This window comes from Plectropomus leopardus, chromosome 17 (genome assembly GCF_008729295.1).
Source record: "Plectropomus leopardus isolate mb chromosome 17, YSFRI_Pleo_2.0, whole genome shotgun sequence".
In the NCBI taxonomy this organism is placed as follows: Eukaryota; Metazoa; Chordata; class Actinopteri; order Perciformes; family Serranidae; genus Plectropomus; species Plectropomus leopardus.
In genome coordinates this window covers 5,347,954-5,374,809 of record NC_056479.1, presented here as the reverse complement: position 1 = coordinate 5,374,809, position 26,856 = coordinate 5,347,954, and the positions used below count along the sequence as shown (strand labels likewise).

Here is a 26,856-nt window from a genome sequence, read left to right as displayed (position 1 = left end):
CATGTGAGCGCGTGCAGCGTTCAGGTACCGTGGGAGATATGAGCTCTACTTCATAACTCCGTTGTAACGACCAAGAGTTTGTTTTTTTATTTCTTAAAATGTATTTTTTTGTATTTTTTTTTTAACCAGCATAGTCAAGCAGTACAAATGTGAGCTACCTGTACTTTACTTGAGTATTTATATTTAATGCATTAAAAAATAAAAATATTTTCTATTTCTACTCACATTTCAGAGGAAATATGTTTTCCTTTCACTCCACACCATAAATGGGAAGATTTGCTGCTAGTCTTTTAACCTTTTATAATAGTTTTAATGTATTCTTAACGATTCTGAGGTTTGGACTACGGCTGCACTATTGTTTGCAACAACAGAGTTGTACCTTGTGTGGGATTACACAATATAGGCAAATAATGTGTAATCAATATACTGTAATATATATTATTATAATATACAAAAATGTATAATATTACATCATATTACAGCACATTCTGTTATATTTAATATATAATATAGTATATATAATATAATATAGTTTAATATAAAATGTCATATTTCATATTTCTGATTAATATTTTTTTACAATTTTACTAATAAAAATATGACTGAAGACATATTTTCTAGTACATACCAGTGGTGAAAGAAGCATTGAGTTTTTGAGCTAAATTAGTACAATAAGACAATACTGACGTATTCAAAAGCTCACTTAATTAAAGTACATACATAATAGCAGCAGAGTGGAATGAAAAAATGATAGTTGGCCATAGTATGAAATATAATAAGTTAATTATGCAGAATGGGCCCCAATCTAGTGTTACAGTTATTTTGTATATACATCATTAGAGCAGTGGTACTGAGCCACTAGATTATAGCAGCATTTTATAATATCATTAGAGCTTATTATACATGTTTTTTTTTTTTGTCTAACTAAACTCTTCAATGGAGCAGAAAATATCCTACATTATTCTTGTATAAAATGTAGTAGAGTAGAAAACGGAAATACTCAAGTGCAGGAAGTATCTCAAAATTGTACTCAAGTGCAGTACTTAAGTACATGTTTAAGTAGGTAACACTTTTGATTCTGAACTTTAATTTGAGTATTTTTACAGTATGGTATAAATTATTTTACTAAACAATCTGAATACTTCCTCTCATATTCGTTTACAGTGGCCTCGCAGGAGATAATCAAAATGAATACTCAAAATGTCAAGATAAAAAAAACATTTATTTAACATCATACAGTCAAACAGCTGTACTCTGTATATGATGTTACAATTGTATGATATTGAACCACAACTCATTGGCAGGCGTGCTAATATTTGACTAAATGTAAAGTTATGTAAATGTTTAAAATTGTCAATGTAATTTGCAATTCATGTATGTTTAAAAAGTAAATCACAGTTGCAGGTTTGCAGTGCAAAAATCAAGTCCTGAGTTACAGTAGTAAACAGATTAAAACAGATTAAAGAGGCAATTTTGTCCATATAAACACAAATATATAGCTTACATGTCCTCACCAAATACACAGCTTTATTAACGTCTAAAATTCACCATCAGTGCAAAAGTTGAATTTAATTTAAATTCATGAAGAGATAAAAATTCTAATTTACAGAAGTAAATTTGAGTTTTTCTGTTTAAAGAAAAGAAAGAAAGAAGGAAAAGAAAAAATGACTTATTATTTATTATCTGTATATTAGATCATTTTCAGGTTAAAAATCATTTGATTTAATTCTTTTATGGATTTTAATATGAGTTTGGAGTAGAATGAGAATTAACTTTTGTTTTTTTAATTCTAACCATTTGAAGTAATTAATTTAAATTAAAAGAACTTTTATGAGCAGACAAGTTTAATTGGATTAAATTAAGCATTGTGAGACTGAGTTGAAATTAAGATGATCAGAATTGTCATAATTCTTTTTCGTTATTCTGTCTTTCAATTATGAGTTATTGCTAAGAATTTAAAATGAGGATAAATTCATTTTTTAAAAGGGCTTTTAATTATTATTATTTCAAATCAGGTTACATTGACTTACGCCTCATTTTCAACCTTATAATGTTGAGTTTGATTAATTTACATTAATTTAGCATCTTATGTTTAATGTTTAACTGATGATTACAAAACTAAAACTGTAAATGTTAAAGGAGGAAATTAGATCAATTAAAAAGTCTTCAAGTAATTGCTCTCCAGTTTCATTTCAAAGCCTAGTCGTTAATCAAAATAAAAAAAGGAAATGGAGTCATTAAATGATTTTATATGATCTATGTATTATGTATATTTTTTACTTTTTGGATTATTTAAAGTCAGCAGCCTATAAATTATTTTCAATAGCCTAGCTTTTTTAAAATCATTTTTAATTGCTTATAACTTGATTGTGATTAAGCACAAAATAATAGCTGAGCACAATAGCATGGCTTCTTTGACGTCATTGACCAAGAGCTTTAATGGCCACTGAAGATTATTTCACCTGCTTTTAATGTAACTTATTTCTATAATGATTAGTTTATCGATATAAGGTTAAATGACAACAGTTTTGATGATCAATTTTAGTCATTTTACAAGCGAAAAAAAGCCAAATATTCTCTTGTTCCAGTTAAAGTACCTATCTTGGGATTTTGAATTAACAAGCACTTTAAAAATTATATATATTTTTTATTTTTACTACTTTTTAACATCTTATAATATCATTTATTGATAATTTAAGATAAGTTTAGTAAGTTAAGCAATTATGAATTGTGAAAATAATCCTTGGCTGCAGCCGAAACCAAAAACATATAATCTTTTTGTAAAAAAACAAGTCAGAAAATTATAAATGTTTATAGCTAAACCATGTTTTTTGTAAAAAAAAAAAAAAAAAAAAAAGAAAAGCTGAACAAAAAAAACCTTCAACATGTTGTAGTAGAGGAATTAAACGAGATGCTACTAGCGGAAAGTTTAGGGATTTTTAAGGACTAATTTCTTTATTTTCTGTCATTCTAAACACAAAACAATGAATTACTGAATCAAGAAAGTTCTTAAATCTACTGTTATTTTCTTCATGTAAGTTTCTGATTTGTTTCTGTAAAACTCCTTCAGCACCTGATACAAGTGGAAATATTCTGCATGTGCAGATTTGAGTACAAGAGTAAGAGGCTAAATGAGAGCTTGAGGCAGCCTTACAGTGACACTGGCTTCATAAAGGTGCATTAACCATCGTCAGACGTTCTATGAAAGCACAAAAAGAGAGAAGAGAATCGGCAAGAGGGACAGCAGCAGAGAGAGGGAAACCAGGCGAGCAGTTCCAGATGTTGAACCATCACCCTCAAAGGAGACGAAACCTGGCAGGGTGCTGTTGCTGTCCTGGCTGCTGATCTGGCTGTTGATCCAGTTCTGATAACTGGACACCCGGGCGTAGACTCCTGGGAAGCCGGGCTCAGCACAGCCTATTCCAAAACTCACCACTCCGACAAGGAGCCACTTAGTCCCGTTTTTAACCACCAACGGGCCACCAGAGTCCCCCTGCAGAGGTCAGACATATCGGTAATATCATCAATAAACAAGTACACATCTGAGGTACTTATTTACCACTGTAAAGTAAAAAAAATACAACAGAATATTTCTACACTTTAGTATTACTACTGTTGAAATATTTCTTTTACCACTGCCAGGAAGTGTACTGTTTTATTGGAAACCACTGGCTTCAGTGGTGGAGAAATACTTCATGTTTTTTTTTTTAAAGTGACGATACCACAATGAAAGACTGATTTACAAGTAAAAGTCCTGCATTCAAAATCTTACTTAACAAAAAATAACAGAATTACAAAGAATTATAAAATTAAAGTTGCAATAAAATTACCTTAAAATAAACCAAAAAAAAAGTAAAAAAACAAAACAAAAACAACAAGAAAATAATCTCAAGAAAGTGCCAAATATTTTTTTTCTTTGTTCTGTAACATAATTTTAAATGTATAATTAAAAGAACTATAAATACAGTTTTCTTGATATTTTCCCCTTGTCTTTGATAATATATAGTAGCTTATATTCAGATTATTATAGTTTTATTGTGTTTTTGAAAGAAATCAAAGCAATTTTTCCTAGGTTTTAAAGGTTTAAATGCTAATTAAAGACGTCTGAATGCAGCACAAGAAAACAGATTTCTATCCAGGTGTTAAAGGGTTAAGAGACCTCTGCAGACTTAGAAGAGCCAATTCATTATTGATAATTTTGACCCTGATTTTAATTTATATCTTGACAATTTTTTGTTTGGTTTTTATAACAGCAATTCTACAGTAAAATACAAGAATGCTATATTATTAATCTGATTATTCTCTTCGCAAAATTAAACCAAAAAATAAACAAGGATGATTCTCTCCTCCCATAACAAAAAGGTTATCAAGACAATAACTTAATGCACCTCCTTTAATATTTTTTATTTAATTCTGTATCTTTCTTTGTAATTGCATGATTTTTATCCCCTGGCATCTGTTAAATTGTCTTGTTAAACCTGTTACAGTTATATATATATATATATATATATATATATATATATATATATTATATATATATATATATAATAGTGGGAGGAGTCTGCACTACATTTATACCTTTTCTGCACTATAACACACACACACACACACACACACACACACACACACACACACATATCATATCTATATTAGTGCAGCTCTAAACATGGATGTGATCAGGTGGTGGAGGGGAGTTTTGCAGACGGACTCACCTGGCAGGAGTCTTTCCCGCCTTCATCCAGACCGGCGCAGAGCATGTTGTCAGTGATGTCACTGTAGGAGGTGCTACACTGAGCGTTTGACACGACGGGAACACTCACCTCCTGCAGCGTCTGTGGGAACGGGATCAAAGCTGAAGAACAAGAAAAGAGATATTATTGTTGAGTCTTCGGTTTCTGTTGCTCCAAAATCTATTAACCCTTTGAAAGCTTAAAGCTTAAACGACATAACCTGTCTTGTGCTGCTTTAAACTTCTTTTATAAGTATTTTTACCTTTCAACCCTGAGCAAATCAGTAGGATTTCTTTCAAAAACCTGGGGGGGGGGGGGGCAACTCGGTCAGAAATGCTTCACAGAATGGCAAGACATATATAGATTTTGATTTCATTTTTTTTTAAATCAAGGGAAAAATTGGTTTTGGTTTTATCATTACCACCTTGTCCTTGTTTTTTGGTTTGCCTCACTGTTGTACTTGGTGACGTGTTCCTTCACACCATGAACACACACACTGCAGTTATTATAGTACCAAGTGTTGTCTGCCACTGAAAATAGTTACTGAAAAGAAAGGAAATGAACCCTTTAAAACCTGGAGCAAAATGCTTTCCTTCTTCCGCTTTCAGATGCCTTTCACAAATATTTAAAAACAAATCATCAGTCTTGTCTTTTCAACCTTATTGTAAAATGTGTCAGCCTAGTAAATTTTGGTCTGGGAAAGCCCAGAGTTAGAGTATAGGTGTATTTACGGTCCCTTTCAATGGTTATTTTTGCTATTAGGAATATAACCTGACGTTTTTCCAGCTGCATCAGGACTGTGAGCGCTGATCCAGTGTCTAAACCAGTGAGATATCACTTTATTTGATCAGGCAGAATAGGAGGAGCGGTGCAGGATGAACCTTGCTTCCAATTTTTCCCAGCAGTCACTCACAGTTAAAAAAGGCAGTTTCTCAAAAGAACTCAATTGTAAAAGAAATGTCTTTAAAACTCGACAGCACAGATCAAACTGCTAACACGGTCAATTATGACTCTTTCTATTTGATTAATATTTGTAAAACTTTCCTTGATCTTAGAAAAGTGTGACATCATCACAATATAAAGTCTGTGAGCTGAGCGGGAACTGATGGGTGGGGCCAGCTGATAAAACAAGTATAGTCAGTGCGCCGCATACCCCAAAGTAACCCCAGAAGCAAAACATTTTTTTTGGCCAGGCGAGTGACTTCATTGGAAACCGGCACCACTTGATGTCCTTTATCTGTGAAATGACTCATCACTTTGGACTGCCCCTTTAAGCTCAGTATGTTGTTGAACCTCTGGCAAGACACTTCGGGCCACTGTAGCAGGAATTTGAACTAATGCCATGGCCTGGGGGTGCAACAGGTGGCAGAACTGGTTCCTGCAGAAAAATTTCCTTTTAACATAATCATAGATGGAATCAGCTGATTCACAGTTGAGACGGAAACGAAACTTTCCAAGTGAAAAGGTCAAAGGTACAAGAAGCCTGTGGATGTAAAAACTAATTTCCTTGGTGCATCTACTAGTAATATTACTTACACTTTACTTGAGTATTTCCTTTTTATGCTGTTGGCCTATTGTACTTATCCACTATATCTTAGAGGGAAAGGTACTTTTTACTCCACTACATTTATTTTATAACTGTAGTTACTTTGCAGATTCCGATTATTAACCCTTTGAAGCCTGAACAAAATGTCTTGATTTCTGTTACAGAAATTATAACATGAAAAGAAGACAATGAGCAACTCAAGAAGAAATGACCCCCAAAATTTGCAAGAAATTAGTAAAAAAGCACAAGAAAGGTTTCTGACATTGTTTGTTTTTTTAAACAAAGAAAACAACACTTTGAAAATGCATGTAAAAGTTATAATAATTCTACATCAGATTTTAAAATATTTAATTTTGATAATTATAACATCTTTTTTTATATATTTTCCCCAGACATTTTTCTCTAGCTTTCTTTTCTCAGTTCTTAGCACATTGCTCATTGCCTATTTATAATTTTTATGAAAGAAATCAAACCAATGTGGCCAGAGTTTAAAGGGTTAAATACTTGTGAAAGACATCTGAAACCAGCACAAGACAAGTGATGTCCCTCCAGGTTTTAAAGGGTTAATAGACAAAACAAAAATCTAAATTTTGATATATGATTTGAATGTCTGTGATGAGTGATTGCAGCTGGCTAACATAATTTCATCACAAATTTGTGTTAAATGAATTGTGAGAGTTTAAAACTATTTTGAAAGTTTAAAAGCAACATTTATATTATCTTTTAATTATTTGGCTATTTTGAATGGTCAGTGGCAAAATTAATTAGACATTCTGAATTGCTTAAAAATTGTTAGATATTTTTTAAAATGATTATATTTTCAGGTTCTCCTGTAAATTACATGTTTGGATTGTGTCTATTGGCTGTTTTTTGTGTTTTTTTTAACTTAAGCATTTTAACATAAATTCCGTGATAGGACTGGTTGACACAGACGCACTGCAAGACTTTGATCCCAAAAACATTTGTGTACATTCAAAAATATTTGCTTATAGCTGAGAACTTAAATTTCCTACAGCAGTGGGCCAACCAGCCCCAGTCTCCCCTATAGTACAATAGGCTACTTTAGAAAAATTTGATAAAATTATTCTCACTTCCGTCACTGTTGATAGTTCCCCATCCCGTGACCCAGGTGGTCGTCCCAGCTGCGAACACGCTGTCTGCTGCCGCCAGACACACCGGTCTGATGTAGTTGGTGAAGTCAACCGCCGAGGACAGTTTCAACAAGGCGACGTCATTGTTGTTTGGGGTGTTATCATAGTCTGGATGTCTGATGATCTGAGACAGTGACCGCGACACCTCGTTAGAATTGATCGATAGTTGATTCTCACGTCCAAGATAAACGGTGAAACCAGTTGGGACGTTGCTGAGACACAGAAAAGACAACATGTTAAGATATAGAGAGAGAAGAAGTCATGTGTAGATCCAGCAAATTATTCACACCACACTGTCAAAATACTTGATAACAAGTGAAAGTCCTGCATTGAAATGTTCCTTCAGTAAAAGTGTGTATGTATATTCAGGAAAATGTAGTATTGCAGTTAGAAAAATGTCCCCAGTGGTTGTTACAGTAATTTATAATTCATACCATAAAATTATTATTACCTGTGCGTTAATGTAAAAGCAGAACTTTACTATTGTAGTTGGTTGAGGTATTGGACAAGATTTTTTATTTTTAACAATTTCTCAAGCATCTTAGTAAGAATTGGGAAAAAATATAGAAAGTCACAACAGCTAAGCTAAGCAGCTAAGCCATAGCAAATCATACTTTAGCCACCTAAAAAACAGCACAAAAACATCAGTTTAAATGTGCACTATATTTAAATATTTTCTTTTAGTGGAGTCTCAACACAGTCTGGTGTTTTTCTGATCCCTGTCACCATCAGGCTGTCTCACAGCAAGGTAAAGTTGTAAAAATATTCTGAATATAGTGTACACTTAAACCGGTATTGATTTTTCTTAGGTGGCTTAAAACTAATAAGTGAGAACAGAGTTTGCTCAGCGCCGTTTGATTATAAATACATGATGCAGTGGTTTTCTACCCTGAAGTTATTGGAAATAAACAGCTGTGATTGTGATGCGCTCTATAGCAGAGACTGTTAAAATAATATAGGTTTATAGCAACTAGCTGAAAGAGGGATGTCTCCACCTGCTGTGGAGGCATTGGACATGTTTCCATCAACAACTCATTTTTTCCTTGGTGCTTGTATACTGGGACAAGGACAGCTGTCCAGTTAAATGTCCCAATCCAGCTATAGCTGTAGCTGGACTAAACTGTGCATGTAAACATACTGACTGTCATCTAAAACATCTTTCATTTTTCAGCGTCTGTGGAGCAGCTCCAGACTTTACTTGATGACATCACAAATTAGAGTTTAAGCATCTAGTTTTTGACTGTAGTTGTTCATTGAGTTGGTTGAGTTGAGTTGGCTCACAATGAGTCTTGAGTTGTTAATTTTTACTAATATTTCTGGTTTCCCAAAGTTTCCCTTTAAGGCCTAATTAGGTTCTTAGAGCGAAAATTAGAGCAAGATGCCCCAGGTGAAAATCTGTTTTTTTTTTCATGCATGCTAGTTTTGAGATTTTAGGTCATTTTGCATCTCTAACATGTCTCAGTCTAGAAAACGTCAGATTTCTGTGCAAATTTCAGAAAACCAATAGAGATCCAATAGTTTAAAGTTGTCATTTATCCCATACTGTAACAGATTTTCCTGGAAAATTACGGTAAACTGCTGGCAGCATCCTGTCGTTATTTTTCTGTCATTATTGCTAATTACTTCAATAATATATTACCATTAAATTTATTACAGTATTCTGCAGTAAAATTTGTAGTACAGCTCCAAAGAGCATCCACATTTACATTGTTTTACTATATTTTGGAGGAAAAATGAGAAAAATTTGGCAGTATTTTGAAAGAAAAAAAACAAACAAAATCTACAAAACTGCAGGGTTGGTTTTTTTTTTTTTTTTTTTACAGCAATTCATTTCAGTTTAGATTTCTGCTGAATTACATCAGCTTCATCCATTATTTTACATTGTCTGTGCTGTAAATATCTTAAACAGTACCGTTACATTATCAGAGTATTCTATACTTGACTGGTTAACAGTGTAAAATTGATTCCAAAAAGCATTAAGATTTACAGTGTTTTTCTGTATTTTAATAAAAAATAAATTAACAGTCGATTTGGCAGTATTACACAGCAAATTGTTACAGTGCATGTGAAACAAAATTTGCCATGAACTGCCTGTTTGTTTTGAGCACAGTTTAGCATTTAATCTGTTTATTTAATCTGCAGATTTTTATAGCTTTGACTACATGAATCTTTTATTGTGTTGCCAGCAGTTTCAGTTGTTTTATGTTGACTTGCTACAAAACAAATCTCCTTTTGTGATCTGAACTGAATAGGCCATTTGACTGATTACATGACTGTCACACCTGCCACACCCTGAGTGCTGCTGTACAAACAGACTCTGCTTGCTCAGGTTACGCACTGATTCATGTGCAGTGCCAGAAATCACATTCAGATCTTTTATTTCACAGAAAGTGCTAATGAAAATACTCAACTATGAATAAAAGTCCTGCATTCAAAACCTTATTTCATTAAAAGTATGTATGTCTAAATGGCAAATTTAATTCATCATTTGAAACCGAAGAAAGTGGCTTAATTTCTTTCAAAAACATGAAAAGAAGGCAACAAAAAAATGGCCCACAAACTAGCAAGAAATTAGAGAGAGGTTATGATAAAAAAAAATAAAAATAAAAAAAGAAGAAAAAAAGGACCTAAGAACATGCTAAAACACAATAAAATAAATATACAGTAAATTATAATAATACTAATTAATATTGATAATAAATATTTTTACCTAGGTTTTTTGATCAAAATATAACTGTATAGTTTTCTTGATATTTTAACCTAGGTTTTTGATCCTTTTCAAATCATTCTATCCTGAATAATAATAATAATAATAATAAATACATTTTATTTCTGTAACCAGATTTTTAAAATATAACTATAAACATAGTTTTCTTGACTTTTTCACCCTAGGTTTTTGACCATTTTAAAAACAATTTTTAATACCTAATTTCTGTTTATTTTCTTGTCATATTCAACCATGTTTGTACAATTTAATTTCATGCCAAAACAATCTGCTTACGGTTCATTTGTTGAAATGGTTGTGAAACACCTGCACAGTACAAGAAAGCTGATGTCGATCCAGGTTTCAAAGGGACAAAGTATGAAAAGTAAAAGTATTCATTGTGCAGTAAAATGTTCCCTGTCAGTGTTTTTTTTTCCATAGACACTTTACCCTAGCTTTTTAAAAATAATTTTTTATATCTATTAATTTGTGGAGAATATCTTACCAATCTGTTCGTTGCCCTTTTTCCCATGTTTTGAAAGATATTGCACCAATTTTCTCAGGGTTCAAAGATATAAATACTTGTAAAAGCCATCTGAAAGCACCACAAGAAAAGTGACATTGTGCCAGATTTCAAAGAGTTAGGAAGTAGGAGAATTTTTCTCTCTGAGGTTTAGTGGAGCAGTAGGGAGTGGTGTAGCAGAAAATGGAAAAAAACATAATACAGTAGCTCAAATTTGTAATTTTTAAGTAATGTGCTTATTGCATTCCACCACACTGGCCAAGTGTCAGGATCAGAGCTCACCTGTCGAAACAGTGAGCAGCAGACAGGACCCACTCGCTGGTGATCAGGGAGCCTCCACAGAAATGTCTAAATGAGTTGTGCAAACTGACCTGCCAGGGCCACGCCCCTGCAGGAGCATCCACACCTCCTACAATCCTGGAGTTAAGCGGCGCAGTGCCACAAACTACAGGGAAACAGGCATGCAGCTGTATCAATATGCAGTATTAATATGACATCAATATGACAGCATCAAACTTATTTTGTAAAATGATACATTGAATGTCATCCCTGTAGCAGAGTATTTTCACAGTCAAATATATACAACTAAACATATGATATGATAAAGGTATTGATGCTAAAATGCATATGTATATGCAAATGCATACATATTCAATGTTGTTAATACCATATACTTGATGATATTCCTTTATATATTTAATGAAAAAATTAGGGGTCAGGAAAAAAAAAAACGATGCAACTGTATATAAAATATTTTTGTTGTGTGGCACGTGTATCGTATGGCTACACGGATGAAAAGTATCACTTTTTTTTTTGTTATGATATAAATTATAAATATTACAAATAGAAATCTCTTTTTAGTCTCTACTAAAATATGTAATAAGCTGCTTTTTTCAGTCAGCCAGATACATTTTGCTGCAGTCAAAATGACTGAAGTGACACTGCGATGATGTTGGACTGAAAAACTTAGAATCTAATTAGATAAAGCAGGTATTGACAAAATTTTCCTTTGGTGATAGTTTGCAGTTTGATAATCAGCATGTTGCAGCTGCAGTATTGTTGAAGGAAAACATTCCCAATAATATTGTATTGGCAACTTATGTACGATAATAAGTTAGAGATCAAGATAATATGGTATCGTGGAAAAGCCTGTGGTGATTCCCACTCTTAGAAAAAAAAAAATAGAATTTTTTGTTTCTAAGTAAAAAGACACTGTGCTTTCTTATTGGTAAATATACAGAAATTGGATATGGAAAATAGTTGTAATAGTGCTTATAACATTAGATGTTTTGTTATTTTACATTCACCCAGCATTAATTGTAAAAAAAAAGCAAACTAATAAATCATACTATTATTACTGTAGTAAACTAGCAGTATATCAAGCAGTTACAGTAAAATTGGAAAGTCAGCGATCATTAAAATGTGATGTACAATGTGTGACATGAATGGTCCCTTTTGCATAATGTATATTTTCACATTTGGTACTTTAAGTATATAATTTTGATGCTGGCATACTTTTGTGCTTTTTTTTTCCAAAGAATGCATGTTTTATTTTTAACACACTCTATTGTCCACTTGTGGTGCTGGTACATTTGCTTATGAGATGTGAAATATTTTCCAACACTGCCCGGTTTTTGTTTTAAAGTTCAGACCTGTAGGAGGGGCTTATAGGGGTCTTGTGTGCCATGTGAGCTGGGAATACAAACAGCCGAATGTGGGACCTTGGCGGGTGCGATCCTCGGCTGCAGAAGCTAGCTCTGGGGACGTGGAATGTCACCTCTCTGGTGGGGAAGGAGCCTGAGCTGGTGCGCGAGGTTGAGAAGTTCCGACTAGATATAGTCGGCCTCACCTCGACGCATGGCTTGGGCTCCGGAACCAGTCTTCTCGAGAGGGGATGGACTCTCTTCCACTCTGGAGTTGCCACTGGTGAGAGGCGCCGGGCAGGGGTGGCAATACTTCATTGCCCCCCGGCTCGGTGCCTGTACGTTGGAGTTTACCCGGTGAATGAGAGGGTAGCCTCCCTCCGCCTTCGGGTTGGGGGACGGATCCTGACTGTTGTTTGTGCCTATGGTCCAAACAGCAGTTCAGAGTATCCACCCTTTTTGGAGTCCTTAGAGGGGGTGCTGGAGAGTGCTCCTTCTGGGGACTCCCTCGTTCTGCTGGGGGACTTCAACGCTCACGTTGGCAACGACAGTGAGACCTGGAGGGGCGTGATCGGGAGGAACGGCCCCCCCGATCTGAACCCGAGTGGTGTTTTGTTATTGGACTTCTGTGCTCACCACAGATTGTCCATAACGAACACCATGTTCAAGCATAAGGGTGTCCATATGCGCACTTGGCATCAGGACACCCTAGGCCACAGTTCAATGATCGACTTTGTAGTCGTATCGTTGGACTTGCGGCCGCATGTCTTGGACACTCGGGTGAAGAGAGGGGCGGAGCTGTCAACCGATCACCACCTGGTGGTGAGTTGGCTCCGATGGTGGGGGAGGACGCCGGTCAGACCTGGCAGACCCAAACGCATTGTGAGGGTCTGCTGGGAACGTCTGGCAGAGTCTCCCGTCAGAAGGAGCTTCAACTCCCACCTCCGGGAGAGCTTCGACCATGTCCCGGGGGAGGCGGGGGACATTGAGTCCGAGTGGGCCATGTTCCGTGCCTCCATTGCTGAGGCGGCCGACCGGTGCTGTGGCCGTAAGGTGGTTGGTGCCTGTCGGGGCGGCAACACCCGAACCCGCTGGTGGACACCTGGCGGTAAGGGGTGCCGTCAAGCTGAAGAAGGAGTCCTATCGGGCCTTCTTGGCCTGTGGGACTCCGGAGGCAGCAGACAGGTACCGACAGGCCAAGCGGAGTGCAGCGGCGGTCGCCGGCGCAAAAACCCGGGCATGGGAGGAGTTCGGTGAGGCCATGGAAAACGACTTCCGGATGGCTTCGAAGAGGTTCTGGACCACCATCCGGCGTCTCAGGAGGGGGAAGCAGTGCTCTGTCAACACTGTGTATGGTGGGGACGGGGCGCTGCTGACCTCGACTCGGGACGTTGTGGATCGGTGGAAGGAATACTTCGAAGACCTCCTCAATCCCACCGACACGCCTTCCGTTGGGGAAGCAGGGCCTGGGGACTCGGGGGTGGGCTCTCCTCTATCTCTGGGGCTGAGGTTGCCGAGGTGGTCAAAAAGCTCCTCGGTGGCAGGGCCCCGGGGGTGGACGAGGTCCGCCCGGAGTTCCTCAAGGCCCTGGATGTTGTGGGGCTGTGTGGCTGACACGACTCTGCAACATTGCGTGGACATCGGAGGGCAGTGCCCTTGGACTGGCAGACTGGGGTGGTGGTCCCTCTTTTTAAGAAGGGGGACCGGAGGGTGTGTTCCAACTACAGGGGGATCACACTCCTCAGCCTCCCTGGTAAGGTCTATTCGGGGGTACTAGAGAGGAGGGTCCGCCGGATAGTCGAACCCCGGATTCAGGAGGAGCAATGCAGTTTTCGCCCCGGTCGTGGAACTGTGGACCAGCTCTGGACCCTTGGCAGGGTCCTTGAGGGTGCATGGGAGTTTGCCCAACCAGTCCACATGTGCTTTGTGGACTTGGAGAAGGCATTCGACCGTGTCCCTCGGGGAGTCCTGTGGGGGGTTCTCCGGGAATATGGGGTTTCGGACCCCTGATACGGGCTGTCCGTTCCCTGTATGACCGGTGCCAGAGCTTGGTCCGCATTGCCGGCAGTAAGTCGAACTCGTTTCCGGTGAGGGTTGGACTCCGCCAGGGCTGCCCTTTGTCACCGATTCTGTTCATAACTTTTATGGACAGAATTTCTAGGCGCAGCCAGGGTGTTGAGGGGGTCCGGTTTGGTGACCTCAGGATTGGGTCTCTGCTCTTTGCAGATGATGTGGTCCTGTTGGCTTCATCGGGCCGCGACCTTCAGCTCTCACTGGATCGGTTCGCAGCCGAGTGTGAAGCGGCTGGGAATGAGAATCAGCACCTCCAAATCCGAGACCATGGTTCTCAGCCGGAAAAGGGTGGCGTGCCCCCTCCGGATCGGGGATGGAGTCCTGCCCCAAGTGGAGGAGTTTAAGTACCTCGGGGTCTTGTTCACGAGTGAGGGAAGGATGGAGCGGGAGATCGACAGGCGGATCGGTGCAGCGTCTGCAGTAATGCGGACTCTGCACCGATCTGTCGTGGTGAAGAGGGAGCTGAGCCGAAAGGCAAAGCTCTCGATTTACCGGTCGATCTTCGTTCCTACCCTCACCTATGGTCACGAGCTTTGGGTAGTGACCGAAAGAACAAGATCGCGGGTACAAGCGGCCGAAATGAGTTTCCTCCGTAGGGTGGCTGGGCTCTCCCTTAGAGATAGGGTGAGAAGCTCGGTCATCCGGGAGGAGCTCGGAGTAGAGCCGCTGCTCCTCCCATTGAGAAGAGCCAGATGAGGTGGCTCGGGCATCTAATTAGGATGCCTCCAGGACGCCTCCCTGGTGAGGTGTTCAGGGCACGTCCCACCGGTAGGAGGCCCCGGGGAAGACCCAGGACACGCTGGAGAGACTACGTCTCACAGCTGGCCTGGGAACGCCTCGGGGTCCCCCGGGAAGAGCTGGACGAAGTGGCTGGGGAGAGGAAAGTCTGGGTTTCCCTGCTTAGGCTGCTGCCCCCGCGACCCGACCCCGGATAAGCGGAAGAAAATGGATGGATGGATGGTGTGTAAAAGCTGCTGTGGACTATTGTGAGTCTTAAAACCTTATCTGGATTCAGTCTGAGAGTTCAGAAGCTGTTTTGATCTGTTTGAAACCTTAACTGTTGTGTGTGTGTTGTGAGTACACAGTGAGATATCAGAAAGAGACGGTGAATGCATAAAGAAAATGTGAGACCGTAACTCACCATCTGTGAGTTGTGACTGTGCGTTGCTTCCTGTGGGAGAGACAGAGAATAATGCATGTCATTATTTTTGACTAAGTCTGAAGGGCATATTTACATTCCCGAGAGGGTTTGAAGAAGAATCAAAACCAACTGGTTTTTTGTGAGGACCTGCTGTGTCCATCATGTCATGTTGGTGGGTGAGGCCGGTATTTGTGGCATTAAGCCGAACAAAAGGTAGCCCACGAAAATAAATCAGTTGAAAAATAAACAGTTCAAAAGGTGAAATGAGGTAGATGACATAATCTTCTTGCCTTATCCAGGTTTCCATAATAAACCAAAGCACAGTGTTAAGGAGTATTGATTCAGAAGACATCTTTGCATTATAATACGTTGGACTGCACCAAATACTCACTTTGCTGTGGATTTTTCTCTTGAAGTACAGTTTTGTGGTACTTACTGAAGTCTTTAAATTTTGTGCTATTTTCTTCTACTTTTTACTTTTACTCCAATACATCTCGGAAGAAAATACCATACTTTTGACTTCACTCCACTGATGTTTGTCATAGTTACTTTCCAGATTGAGACATTACATTAAAATATAGCATATGCTTTAAAATACAAACACATTATTGAAGATTAAATCAATTCATTGTATTTGTAATTAGTAATTCATTTCCATGAGTGTTGTCACTTTTTTCCTGCCTCATAAAACACAATACATATTCTCCACAGCGAACACACTGGCAGCGATTCATTTGTTAACTAAATACAAAGTGACTGAAACCACCTTACAATCAGCTGAGCGTGTCAGCTGCAACACACACTGGCTCAAACTGGCTCTTCTGGATTTTCATGTTAAGTGAAATATTTTTGATGTGGTCTCTGATGCTGGAGTATTTATTAGACTCTGTTTCTTGCTTTACCTCAACTGTGGGATCAGGTGAAGCAAGGTAATTAACACTTTCAGGCTGGTGAGTTTAAGTTAACACTGAGCTTTTACTATTAGTTTGTTAAAATGTAAACCAGTTTGTGCCTCTGTTATTTTATCATACAGTAAAATCTTAGACCGGGGGAAAAAAACTAAATACAAAAACATACACTCTAATACATATGCGAATATATTAAGTCTTTTAACCAGATAATACAGAAAAAACAGCAACCAATGTGCTCTATATTTTCTGTCATTATAAATACTAATTAATGAACGCTGGTACTCTACTAACATATTATTTAACAGCACTCACCTGTAACTGTTAAAACCAGGAGCAGGACACCAGAAACAAACAGCTTCGTCTCCATGACGTTAATCTTCTAACTGCGTCCTGTAATCACTGAAGGAGTCGTAAAGGCTGGAGCAGGAAGGTGTGTGTCCGTTAAACCAGCCCTCCTGTCAGGTGCATTGTGTCCTGTCATACGTGTGTGACACCACACGCGCCAAACACGCCTATCTTTATAAACATTTGCAAATACAGCAGCCAACACGATCTAGGTTTTTTCTGGGGCCCCGGGCTTAGAGTTGCTGCTGAAGTGCCTACTCTGAAGCCACCCTGATCACCATCCACATAAACCATAAAAGCACAAAAGCACCTCGGGGCTTCGGGGGCCAGTGTTGCCTCGTGTGAGTTGTGATACCTGATGATGAGGGGTAGATGTACAAATATTTTACTTCTTCTTTTTTGTTCTTTTTTTTTTTTTACTCAACTCAACTTTATTTATAGACAGTAGCACCTTTCATACAACATGCAGTCCAAAGTGCTTCACAAATTAAAAAAAAAAGTGAAAACAAACAAAAAGAAGACAATAAAAAGTCTAAAAACTACAGCACTAAAAAAAATGAATGGTGTAAAATAAAAGTACCAAAAATAAAAAGAGAGCACCTCATAATTAAAACAATAATAAGAATAATAATAACAACAATAATAGGACAAAAAACATCAAAGTATTTTACTTCAGTAAAAGTAGTACTACAACAGTGTACCAAAACTATCATTACTTATTATACAGAAAGGCCCCATTCAGAATAATATATATCACTGGATTATATTGAGGCATTTTTGTGTTTCCCTCTACATTAAAGGTTCTGATATGATATTTCTATGGTAGGAGAAAGTTTAGTCAATATTTGTGAACATGAGCTATTCTCTCTCAAAGCCAGAAACCAGAAAAGGGATATCTCGATTCCATATTCATGAGCTGGATTGGCTTGGTTCCCAGCTATGCTGGGAATTGCACCTCTGTTACAACAGTGAAGGTGTGTCTTTGATTGATGACTGCTTGTCTTTACTGATGACATTAAAAGGCTACAGGCGGGTAAAGTCCATGGGTTAAGTCCCCCATTACTTTTGCTGCAAGTGTTTTTCCATCACACTGCAGGCAGGTAAAAGAGGTGTACCTGAGTTGTTTGCAGAGGTCCAGTAAGGAGACTGTCGTCTACATTCTTCATTTAACATCTCACTGTAGCGGTTTCTGCTTTTTATTTTCCTAAAATGCAAAAAGAGAGGATTTCCAGCAAGCTGTCCAATTACTTGCAAAAAACTATCAAGTAAATAATGTTTCGGTCATCACACCCTTATCAGGTTAAAAACATAAATAAGGTTTTCACCTAATGAAGGTATTAAATGCTCATGTAAAGTACAAATATAGTATATTCATTCTTGAATAAATATACTTAGTTTAAGCTAAGTTAGATAAGATCAGACATGTAAAGACGTATTTATCTTACACTGGGAAAATTCACAAGTTACAATAGCTCAGGAGTTAGAGCAAGACAAAAATGCAAAAAAAGGGGGGAGTTAAACACAAAAAGGATAAAATATTGCAAAAATGCAAATTAGGTTTGATCAAATCCCATTAAATAAGGGAAAATATAACATCTATATACACCTTTTTCTTATTCAGATACTGTACGTCCATGGTTGATAGTTGCACAAAATAACTGAAATACACACATGTAGTGTAGTATATGTACTGTAAAAACATAGAAATGTAGCCTATAAATATTATTACACAGTAAATGGTTAAATCTTGCTGTAGGGCATTGCACAGCATGTGACACAGTTTAATTCCACTTGGGGTTGTTGGATACATCGGTATCAGTAAGACAGCAACTGTGATATTTTAATATCAACAAAATAATAAATTAATTAATATAAAGAAATATTGAGATCATGTTAATAATACACATTTTATAATACCATGCATACATCCTGTGCCTCTTAAATCATTTCCATTTCTTTGGTATGTGAGGTGTCATCTACAATAATATTTTGAGCAGAATTAATAATAATTAATAATTCCACTACTGTCAGATATAGACAACATAGGACTTACAGCCATCTTTGGTTAACAATATTACTTTTAATGTTTATTTATTTAGCACTTACAAAATAACTAACATTTCTAAATGTTTTACAAGGGATCAAAGAAATAGAGAAAATACACATACAAAGTGAGAAGAGTAAAGTATAAAGCATACTGTAGCCGACATGCTGCACATGTTTTAATACATACTTTAGACTGTTCTAAACTTGACATCAACAATCTGAATGTGTCCCTTCTTATTTCCTAAGATTTGGTGTCATCTGGTGGTAATATTAGGAATGACATGATGACAGACACCACCCAGTGAACCTAGTTTTTATACCTTTAATATTTTAAAGTCTTTAAGTCTTCATAATGTATTGCATCAGTGTCTGTTCAGCCCTATAAACAGATTCAAGCACCTCTGATTATAGGGTTACATTTAACATCCTGCTTCATTTCATTTTTTTATAGACTCACAGATCTCAAGTCTCTATTTGTTGCAAATGATAGATAAATAGATGATTTCTTTTAAATGCCCATGTAATAGCATCAAATACTTTTTAAATCTGCAACAGGAGTTTATGTCAATATTTCTGTATAATAAAGATACAAAGAGATTTAAACCACTTTTTGTCTCACTATAATTTCATACAAAATTGTAATTGTAAAAATTGTAAAATGAAAAAAAGGATCCCCTGGAGTACCTGAATGTTGAAATATATGGATAAAATGCTGTTGAGGGATGTCTTCTCGTGAAAACAAACCGTCGCCAACAATCTACCTGGAAAACTCTGTTTGAAGAAGACAAGGCATTTTTAGGCAACCATGAACTAAAAAACATGCTTACAGGGTCGAAGTTCACAACAATGTAGAACCAGGGATATCCATTGCTTTGCCTTTATCCCAGGTGTTGACAACCTTTACCATTAACACAGCCATTTTTGATGAAAAACAAATAAAATAAAGTCTGTTTGGAGCTGAAAACCAGTGTTGGTGATGAAAACAAACAAAAAGGTCCATGCACTATTAAATTCTCTTTTCCATTATCTTTTTAGGATTTGTAATCCATTGCTAGCCAGCTACATTCGAGACAAGCCCCTGCCATTGAGCTTGGACAGAACAGAAAAGGAAAAGGTGCCAGGCTGTGGACGTGTAATGTCAACACACCCAAGTCATCACATATTGCCACTTCTGTGTCTATATATTATGCTCTATCCTTAAGCATCTGCCATTTACCTTCTGGGATGCTGCCATCATGTTGTCAACACAAGCACATGGTGGGATTACACTGCATGCGGTTAAGTTTAGGCAACAACAGCATATGACAACCAAGATTTGGCAACAAGGGAGTGGAAAATTAGGATTAAGGGGAGGAGAAGAAAAAGCAGTATATTCAGACAGGAAGTGAACACCACTCTTCCACATGAAAGTCCAGGGTTTGTTGGATCCATCCACCACCCCTCCTGCACAGGCACAGGCACCTCCTCATAGTACGTCAAACTGAAACTGTCCTACAGCGTAAGTTGCAGACGTGGCAGTTGTTGTGCGGCTGTCCACTGGCGTATAATAACACTGCAACAGATTCTGTCCAGCTGCGTTCTTACCAGTATCATGCAGACATGAAAGGTGGTTTTTGACGTTTGGATGTTGTGCCAAAAGCTCTGTCAAAGTGGCAGCATTTGACAACTTTAGAATGAGAACGGGTTGGTAATGCACATTTTAGTTCACAAAATGTTACATTCTAGTAATTCGGTGTATAGGCTAGGCGACATACTGTATACAGTATTTAGTAATGAAAATGTCAAAATATAACCTTCAGTCATTTGACTTTTTGTCAAAGCTGTAGAGAGCTAGGGGCTAAAGATCCTCATGTGACTGCAGGGCCACAGGTTACCTACCCCTGCTCCATCCTGATAAACAGGTGGCTCTGGTTGCAACTTGTCAATCAAACGTTAGTCACGCCCTAAGCATACCCCTGGTTTGTCATCTATCTTAGCCAAAATAGGGCCATAATTTACAAAATGAGCATCAATTTATAAAGCATAAGACTCCAAACGACCTCTTTCTTTCAACACATTTCTAAGCGATGAGCCCACACATCGCTTAGGAAAGTGTTGAAAGGAAGAAGTAAGGTTATTTCTCATTGACTTACATGTAAAGAGACTTCTTTTTGCAACAAGTGTTGCCTCCTGCTGGCCATTTGAAAGTTTTGTGTTCATCATCAACATCATCACGCTGAGCTCTGTTATTGGCTGCTCTCAGTGGAAAGACCGAGAAGTGGCCTGAGGGGAGTGAGGAAAGTATTTAATAGCCAGGTTGTGATGACACCTGCAAACAGACCCTCGGACCGCAGGACTGCAGACAGTGACAGGAGACACAACACTACAGAACAGATTCCACTGCTGCTCTTCTCCTTTTCATCTTTTAACAACAGTAAGTATGCTGCTTAATTTTCTTTTAGAATATAAAAATGAGTTATTAGTTTTTTAGGCTGTGTCATTTTGGGGGGGAATTTACTTCTGGGTTTAAATATGAGTTATTAGTTTTTTAGGGTGTGATTAAAAACGCCCTCTTTATACCGTAGAGGACAAAAATGTCCATTGTCACAATCTGACAATTCCATTCATTTTGATGCATTTTTGTTTGTTTGTACAGTATTAGATGAAAGAATTTCACCTTTAAGTTCATGTGAAATATCCATTATTGCTTTCTGTATTATTGCCATTACCCTTTAAAGTCTTAAACCTTCTACTTATTATTACCTTTCACAGTTCCTTCCTTCTGCTAGCCTGTTACTTTATATTACAAACCTGAGATAAAGGCTCAATTTGGTGGAAAATAGAAAAAACTACAATTTTGAAGCAAGGGCTAGAGATTAAAAGGCTGATATCAGGACTGATTGATTTTATTCTGTAATGGCCATGGGATCAAAAATTGTGGTTTTAATGAATCCAACTGGGGACATTTTTGCTTTTAAGTGTGTGGGTGTCTTTATTTTATTAACAGTAAGTTAAAGATTTATTATAGGAGCTGATATTGACTTTCCAAAGTTTTGGAAAAAAAAAAAAAAAAAATTCCTTGCCAAAATGTATACATTGACACAGCCAAAGTGATCAGAAATGAAAAAAAAATGCTAAAAAATGTCCCTAGTAATGCACAATGGTTAAATTGACTTGACCATTTTTATTGCAAACCGAAGTTTAGATAATAGAGGATGGGAATGATTTTAAGTGTATTCATAATGTAATAAGTTTGTTGTATATATTTACTTTTGTTTTAATTTTACTTTCTAATTTTTGTTTCTGCATCTTTAGGACATTATTCAACACAATCAAGATGTCTAAGGGTGTAGCGATTGGCATTGACCTTGGCACCACATACTCCTGTGTGGGGGTTTTCCAGCACGGAAAAGTAGAAATCATCGCCAACGACCAGGGCAACAGGACCACCCCCAGCTATGTGGCGTTCACTGACACTGAAAGGCTCATCGGGGACGCAGCCAAGAACCAGGTTGCTTTAAACCCCACCAACACAGTGTTTGATGCCAAGAGACTGATTGGAAGAAAGGTCGATGATCCAGTGGTGCAGGCGGACATCAAGCACTGGCCCTTCAAGGTGGTGGGAGATGGAGGGAAACCCAAAATTCAAGTGGAATACAAAGGAGAGGACAAATCCTTCTACCCTGAAGAGATTTCCTCTATGGTCCTGGTGAAGATGAAGGAGACTGCTGAGTCTTACCTCGGCCAAAAGGTTTCCAACGCAGTCATCACAGTACCAGCATATTTCAATGACTCCCAGCGACAAGCGACAAAAGATGCAGGCATCATTGCAGGACTGAATGTCCTGAGGATAATCAATGAGCCGACAGCAGCCGCCATCGCATACGGTCTGGACAAAAGCCAGTCTGGAGAACGTTACGTCCTGATCTTTGACCTGGGAGGAGGTACCTTTGACGTGTCCCTACTGGCCATTGATGAGGGTATCTTTGAGGTCAGAGCCACGGCTGGAGACACTCACCTGGGTGGAGAGGACTTTGACAACCGCATGGTCAACCACTTTGTGGAAGAGTTTAAGAGGAAACACAAGAAGGACATCAGTCAGAACAAGAGAGCCTTAAGGAGGCTGCGCACAGCTTGCGAGAGAGCCAAGAGAACTCTGTCCTCCAGCTCCCAGGCCAGCATCGAGATCGACTCTCTGTTTGAGGGCATCGACTTCTACACCTCCATCACCAGGGCTCGCTTTGAGGAGCTGTGCTCCGACCTGTTCAAGAGAACATTAGAGCCGGTGGAGAAAGCCCTGAGAGACGCCAGAAAGGAAAAGAGAGAAATCCACGACATTGTCTTGGTGGGAGGCTCCACCAGAATCCCCAAAATCCAGAAACTCCTGCAAGATTTCTTCAATGGCAGGGAACTAAACAAAAGCATCAATCCAGATGAGGCGGTGGCTTATGGTGCTGCCGTCCAGGCCGCCATTCTCACAGGTGATACCTCGGACATCATTCAAGACCTGCTGCTGCTGGACGTGGCACCTCTGTCTCTGGGTATCGAGACTGCTGGAGGAGTCATGACGTCCCTGATAAAACGTAACACCACCATCCCTACTAAAGCAAACCAGATCTTTACTACTTACTCTGACAACCAGCCCGGAGTCCTTATCCAGGTCTACGAAGGAGAAAGAGCCATGACCAGGGACAACAACCTGCTGGGCAAGTTTGAGCTGAGTGGAATCCCGCCTGCTCCACGAGGGGTCCCACAGATCGAGGTCACCTTTGACATCGACGCCAACGGTATTTTGAACGTGTCAGCAGTGGACAAAAGCACTGGCAAACAGAACAAGATCACCATCACCAACGATAAGGGCCGACTGAGCAAAGAGGAGATTGAGCGAATGGTGCAGGACGCTGACAAATACAAAGCTGAGGACGACCTTCAGAGGGAAAAAATCTCTGCCAAGAACTCCCTTGAGTCCTATGCCTTCAACCTGAAGAGCAGTGTGCAGGACGAGAACCTGAAGGACAAAATTAGTGAGGAGGACAAGAAGAAGGTGACTGAGAAGTGTGATGAGACCATCACCTGGCTGGAGAGTAACCAGCTGGCTGATAAAGACGAGTACCAACACAAGCAGAAAGAGCTGGAGAAAGTGTGTAACCCCATCATCAGCAAGTTGTACCAGGGAGGAATGCCTGCAAGTAGCCCTGGAGAGCAGGCACAAGCTGGCTCTCAGGGGCCAACCATTGAGGAGGTGGACTAAAATGGCTCTTATGTGATGCCCAGTAGCTCACCTGGTAGAGTGGGCGTCCCGTGCATAAAGGCTGTGTCCTTAAAAAATGTACGCTGTTATCACGGGGATGGTTTGAAAAACAACTTTAACATAATACCTCATGTTCATATGTTTTTATCATCATTGTATTTGTGATGAAAGTTATGATTCTAAACTTTTGGATTAAGATGTGTCATCTTAATGTACTTTTCGTCTCTCCTAAGTTGGACATTGCAATAAAGATGACGCATTAATATGATTTTTATGGTTATTTGGTTTTTTTTTTTTCTGGGAATCTGTTGTGCAGTACTTACAATATAAAATAGATAGAGTTGCAGTACAATGATGTTTAAACAGTTTCACTTGAAATTATTGAGAGTTTCAGTCATGTACTACTACTAACTGGGGAAAACTGTAGGAAGCCCCAGTCACAGCCTAGTAAAAGTTTTTAGTGCAGGACAGTTAAAATGTACATCAGCACAGCTATAGTTACATGAGACAGATAATCTAAGAAAAAAAGCATGTCCCTTCTCCTTTTCCTACTGCTTCTATTGAATATATATGTATAAATATGTATGAGTATACATACAGCTATTTTTTAGCATACTGTGCGGCCTATATGTAATATTCCTGCCAATTCTTCGTCTTAGTTGAGTTGCCTCAAGTACGCAAACAAAAAACAAAAAAAAGAGTCAAATTCCTCTCACATGTACACATATGTGACCATTATATACTGGAGGAGTTTAAGGAGTGGCTGGGTTGCAGGTGTGCAGACATATATACACAGAGAGAACAAACATGACCAACCTGAAACACAGGGAGAACAAAACAGCAGAAACATGTCATGTACTTTAAGTAAAATTTCCTCTCCAATAAAGTATTTTGACATCCAACTGAAAATAAGCCCAAAAGATTGTCATATGTGTACACTGAATAAACAAATGTTCGAGTGTTTCCACCATTTAATGACAGAAAAAAATGTCTCTTTTTCCTTTTCTGCATATCATAAATACAATAGTCCTGTCTCTTTATTACCTTAGCTGTTATAGGTGATGAGATGCTGCCTTCCCATGACCCTTTCCCTACCTTCCACCTCTCTTTTAATGTAATATTTCATAGCTAGCTACTCACTAGCATTAGTGTAAGTACAGACATGTAGTCTTCCCAGTACCTAAATCTTATAACCACTTCCCTTTGAAGTTAATAAAAGAGAGCTGCTGCTGTCTCATCGGATTTCCCTTAAAGAGATTGTTTATTATAATAGGACTTTCCTGCTTTAGTATGCATTAAGTAAATTAAAATAAAAATGACACTGCATAGCTAGCTATTTGCTGGTGTTTTAGTCAAGACCATACTAACCAAGACTTGACCGAGACCAGAGTGTGCTGAGATCAAAACAAGACCATGACCAAAGCAGGGCGAGACCAGCTGGCTGGATTTGAAGAAGGAAGTTTTACATCCAGTCACAGTAATTACGTTAACAAATAAATCTATTGGGGTTGATTTAAAATGCATTTGATTGTGAGACCAAGACCCTCTAAAACTGGTCTCAAGACCAAGACTGACCTTGAGTACTACAACACTACCAGTATCACTATCTTAGCATTATCATAAGTAATGAGCCCATGAAAGTAATGTAGCCCTCCCATTACCCTTACCCTAAACTTTACCACCTCTTTTTAACATGAAATTTCATTGCTAACTATTCACTAACTTAGCAAATTGTTGGAACTTACACTTCCTGGCCACTGACTGAAGGGGGTTGATATGGACCAACATGTACATATGGTGGGTGAGTCTTGTAGCTACAGGGCAGGTCACGTAGCTGCTCCATTTGCACTTATACCTACTCGCATTTGCCGACACGTAGGCTATAAAAACCTAATTGTAGCAGGCCTAGATTTTTATGTACTGTAGGCTACATACAGCTTTTTTCTCACACTTGCTTCGGAAATGTTATGTCTCCCATGCCCATAGCCCCTTTAAATCCACTAGAACTAAACCCGCCATAAAAAAAGGCAGTGCACTTGAGCAACACAGCAAGGTGTTTAACACACCAATGTTTCTGCTGAAATAAACATTTTTGCCTAAAGTCAAATTCCTTTCACGTGTACATACATGGCCTTTATATAATGCAGGAGTTTAAAGAGTGGGTGGGTTCCAGGTGTACTGGTTGGGGGACTGCAGGAATGAAATGGTTTGCCACACCCAGCCAAACACAAATGCAGAGACAGAGAGAGAGAAGAAAATGGGACCAGCCAGAAACACAGAGGGAGCAAAACAGCAAAAGCACTAGGAATGAGGTACAAGCCCAACCAGACATTAACAAATTGTTGACGATCAGGTCCTTTAAGTAAAATTTCCACTCCAAAAAGTCACAAAAATGATCCTGAAACTTTGTCACATGAGCACACTGGACAAGCAAATGTTCTGCCTTTTCCACCTTTTAATTACATAAAGAGTATTTGTCTTCTTTAGAATATACTTGCAGTCAGGTAAATGTAGTCAGGTAAATGGTAAAATATTTCATAACAGTCCTGTACATTCTTTGCTTTATTTTTGTGTATGTACAATGAGAGCAATGCACAAAACAAGTCACATTCCTTTCACATGTACATACATGGCCATCACATACTGCAGGAGCTTGATTAGTGGTTGGGTTGCTGGTTGAGGGGCCACAAGAGTGAAATGGTTCATCACGCCTTGGCAAACACAGAGAGAGAGAGAGAGAGAGAACAAACAGGTCCAACCAGAAACGCAGGTCGGACAAAACAGCAAAATCACAAGGAATGGGGTACAGGCCT

The 26,856-nt window shown here is 38.6% G+C and overlaps 2 protein-coding genes across 2 annotated transcripts; one reads left to right on the top strand and one right to left on the bottom strand.

The window, feature by feature from the left end:
• Positions 1 to 2,841: 2,841 nt before the first annotated feature.
• LOC121956380 (trypsin I-P1-like) lies at positions 2,842 to 16,841 on the bottom strand. Its single transcript, XM_042504561.1, has 6 exons — positions 16,735 to 16,841; positions 15,512 to 15,541; positions 10,937 to 11,099; positions 7,368 to 7,639; positions 4,713 to 4,852; positions 2,842 to 3,493 (listed from the first exon to the last, which is right to left on the bottom strand). The coding sequence occupies exons 1-6, from the start codon at positions 16,787 to 16,789 to the stop codon at positions 3,200 to 3,202; spliced, it is 954 nt and encodes a 317-aa protein (XP_042360495.1). The 5' UTR covers positions 16,790 to 16,841; the 3' UTR covers positions 2,842 to 3,199.
• Positions 16,842 to 22,114: 5,273 nt separating this feature from the next.
• On the top strand, positions 22,115 to 24,043 carry LOC121956355 (heat shock 70 kDa protein 1-like). Its single transcript, XM_042504524.1, has one exon. The coding sequence runs from the start codon at positions 22,130 to 22,132 to the stop codon at positions 24,041 to 24,043; it is 1,914 nt and encodes a 637-aa protein (XP_042360458.1). The 5' UTR covers positions 22,115 to 22,129.
• Positions 24,044 to 26,856: the final 2,813 nt, after the last annotated feature.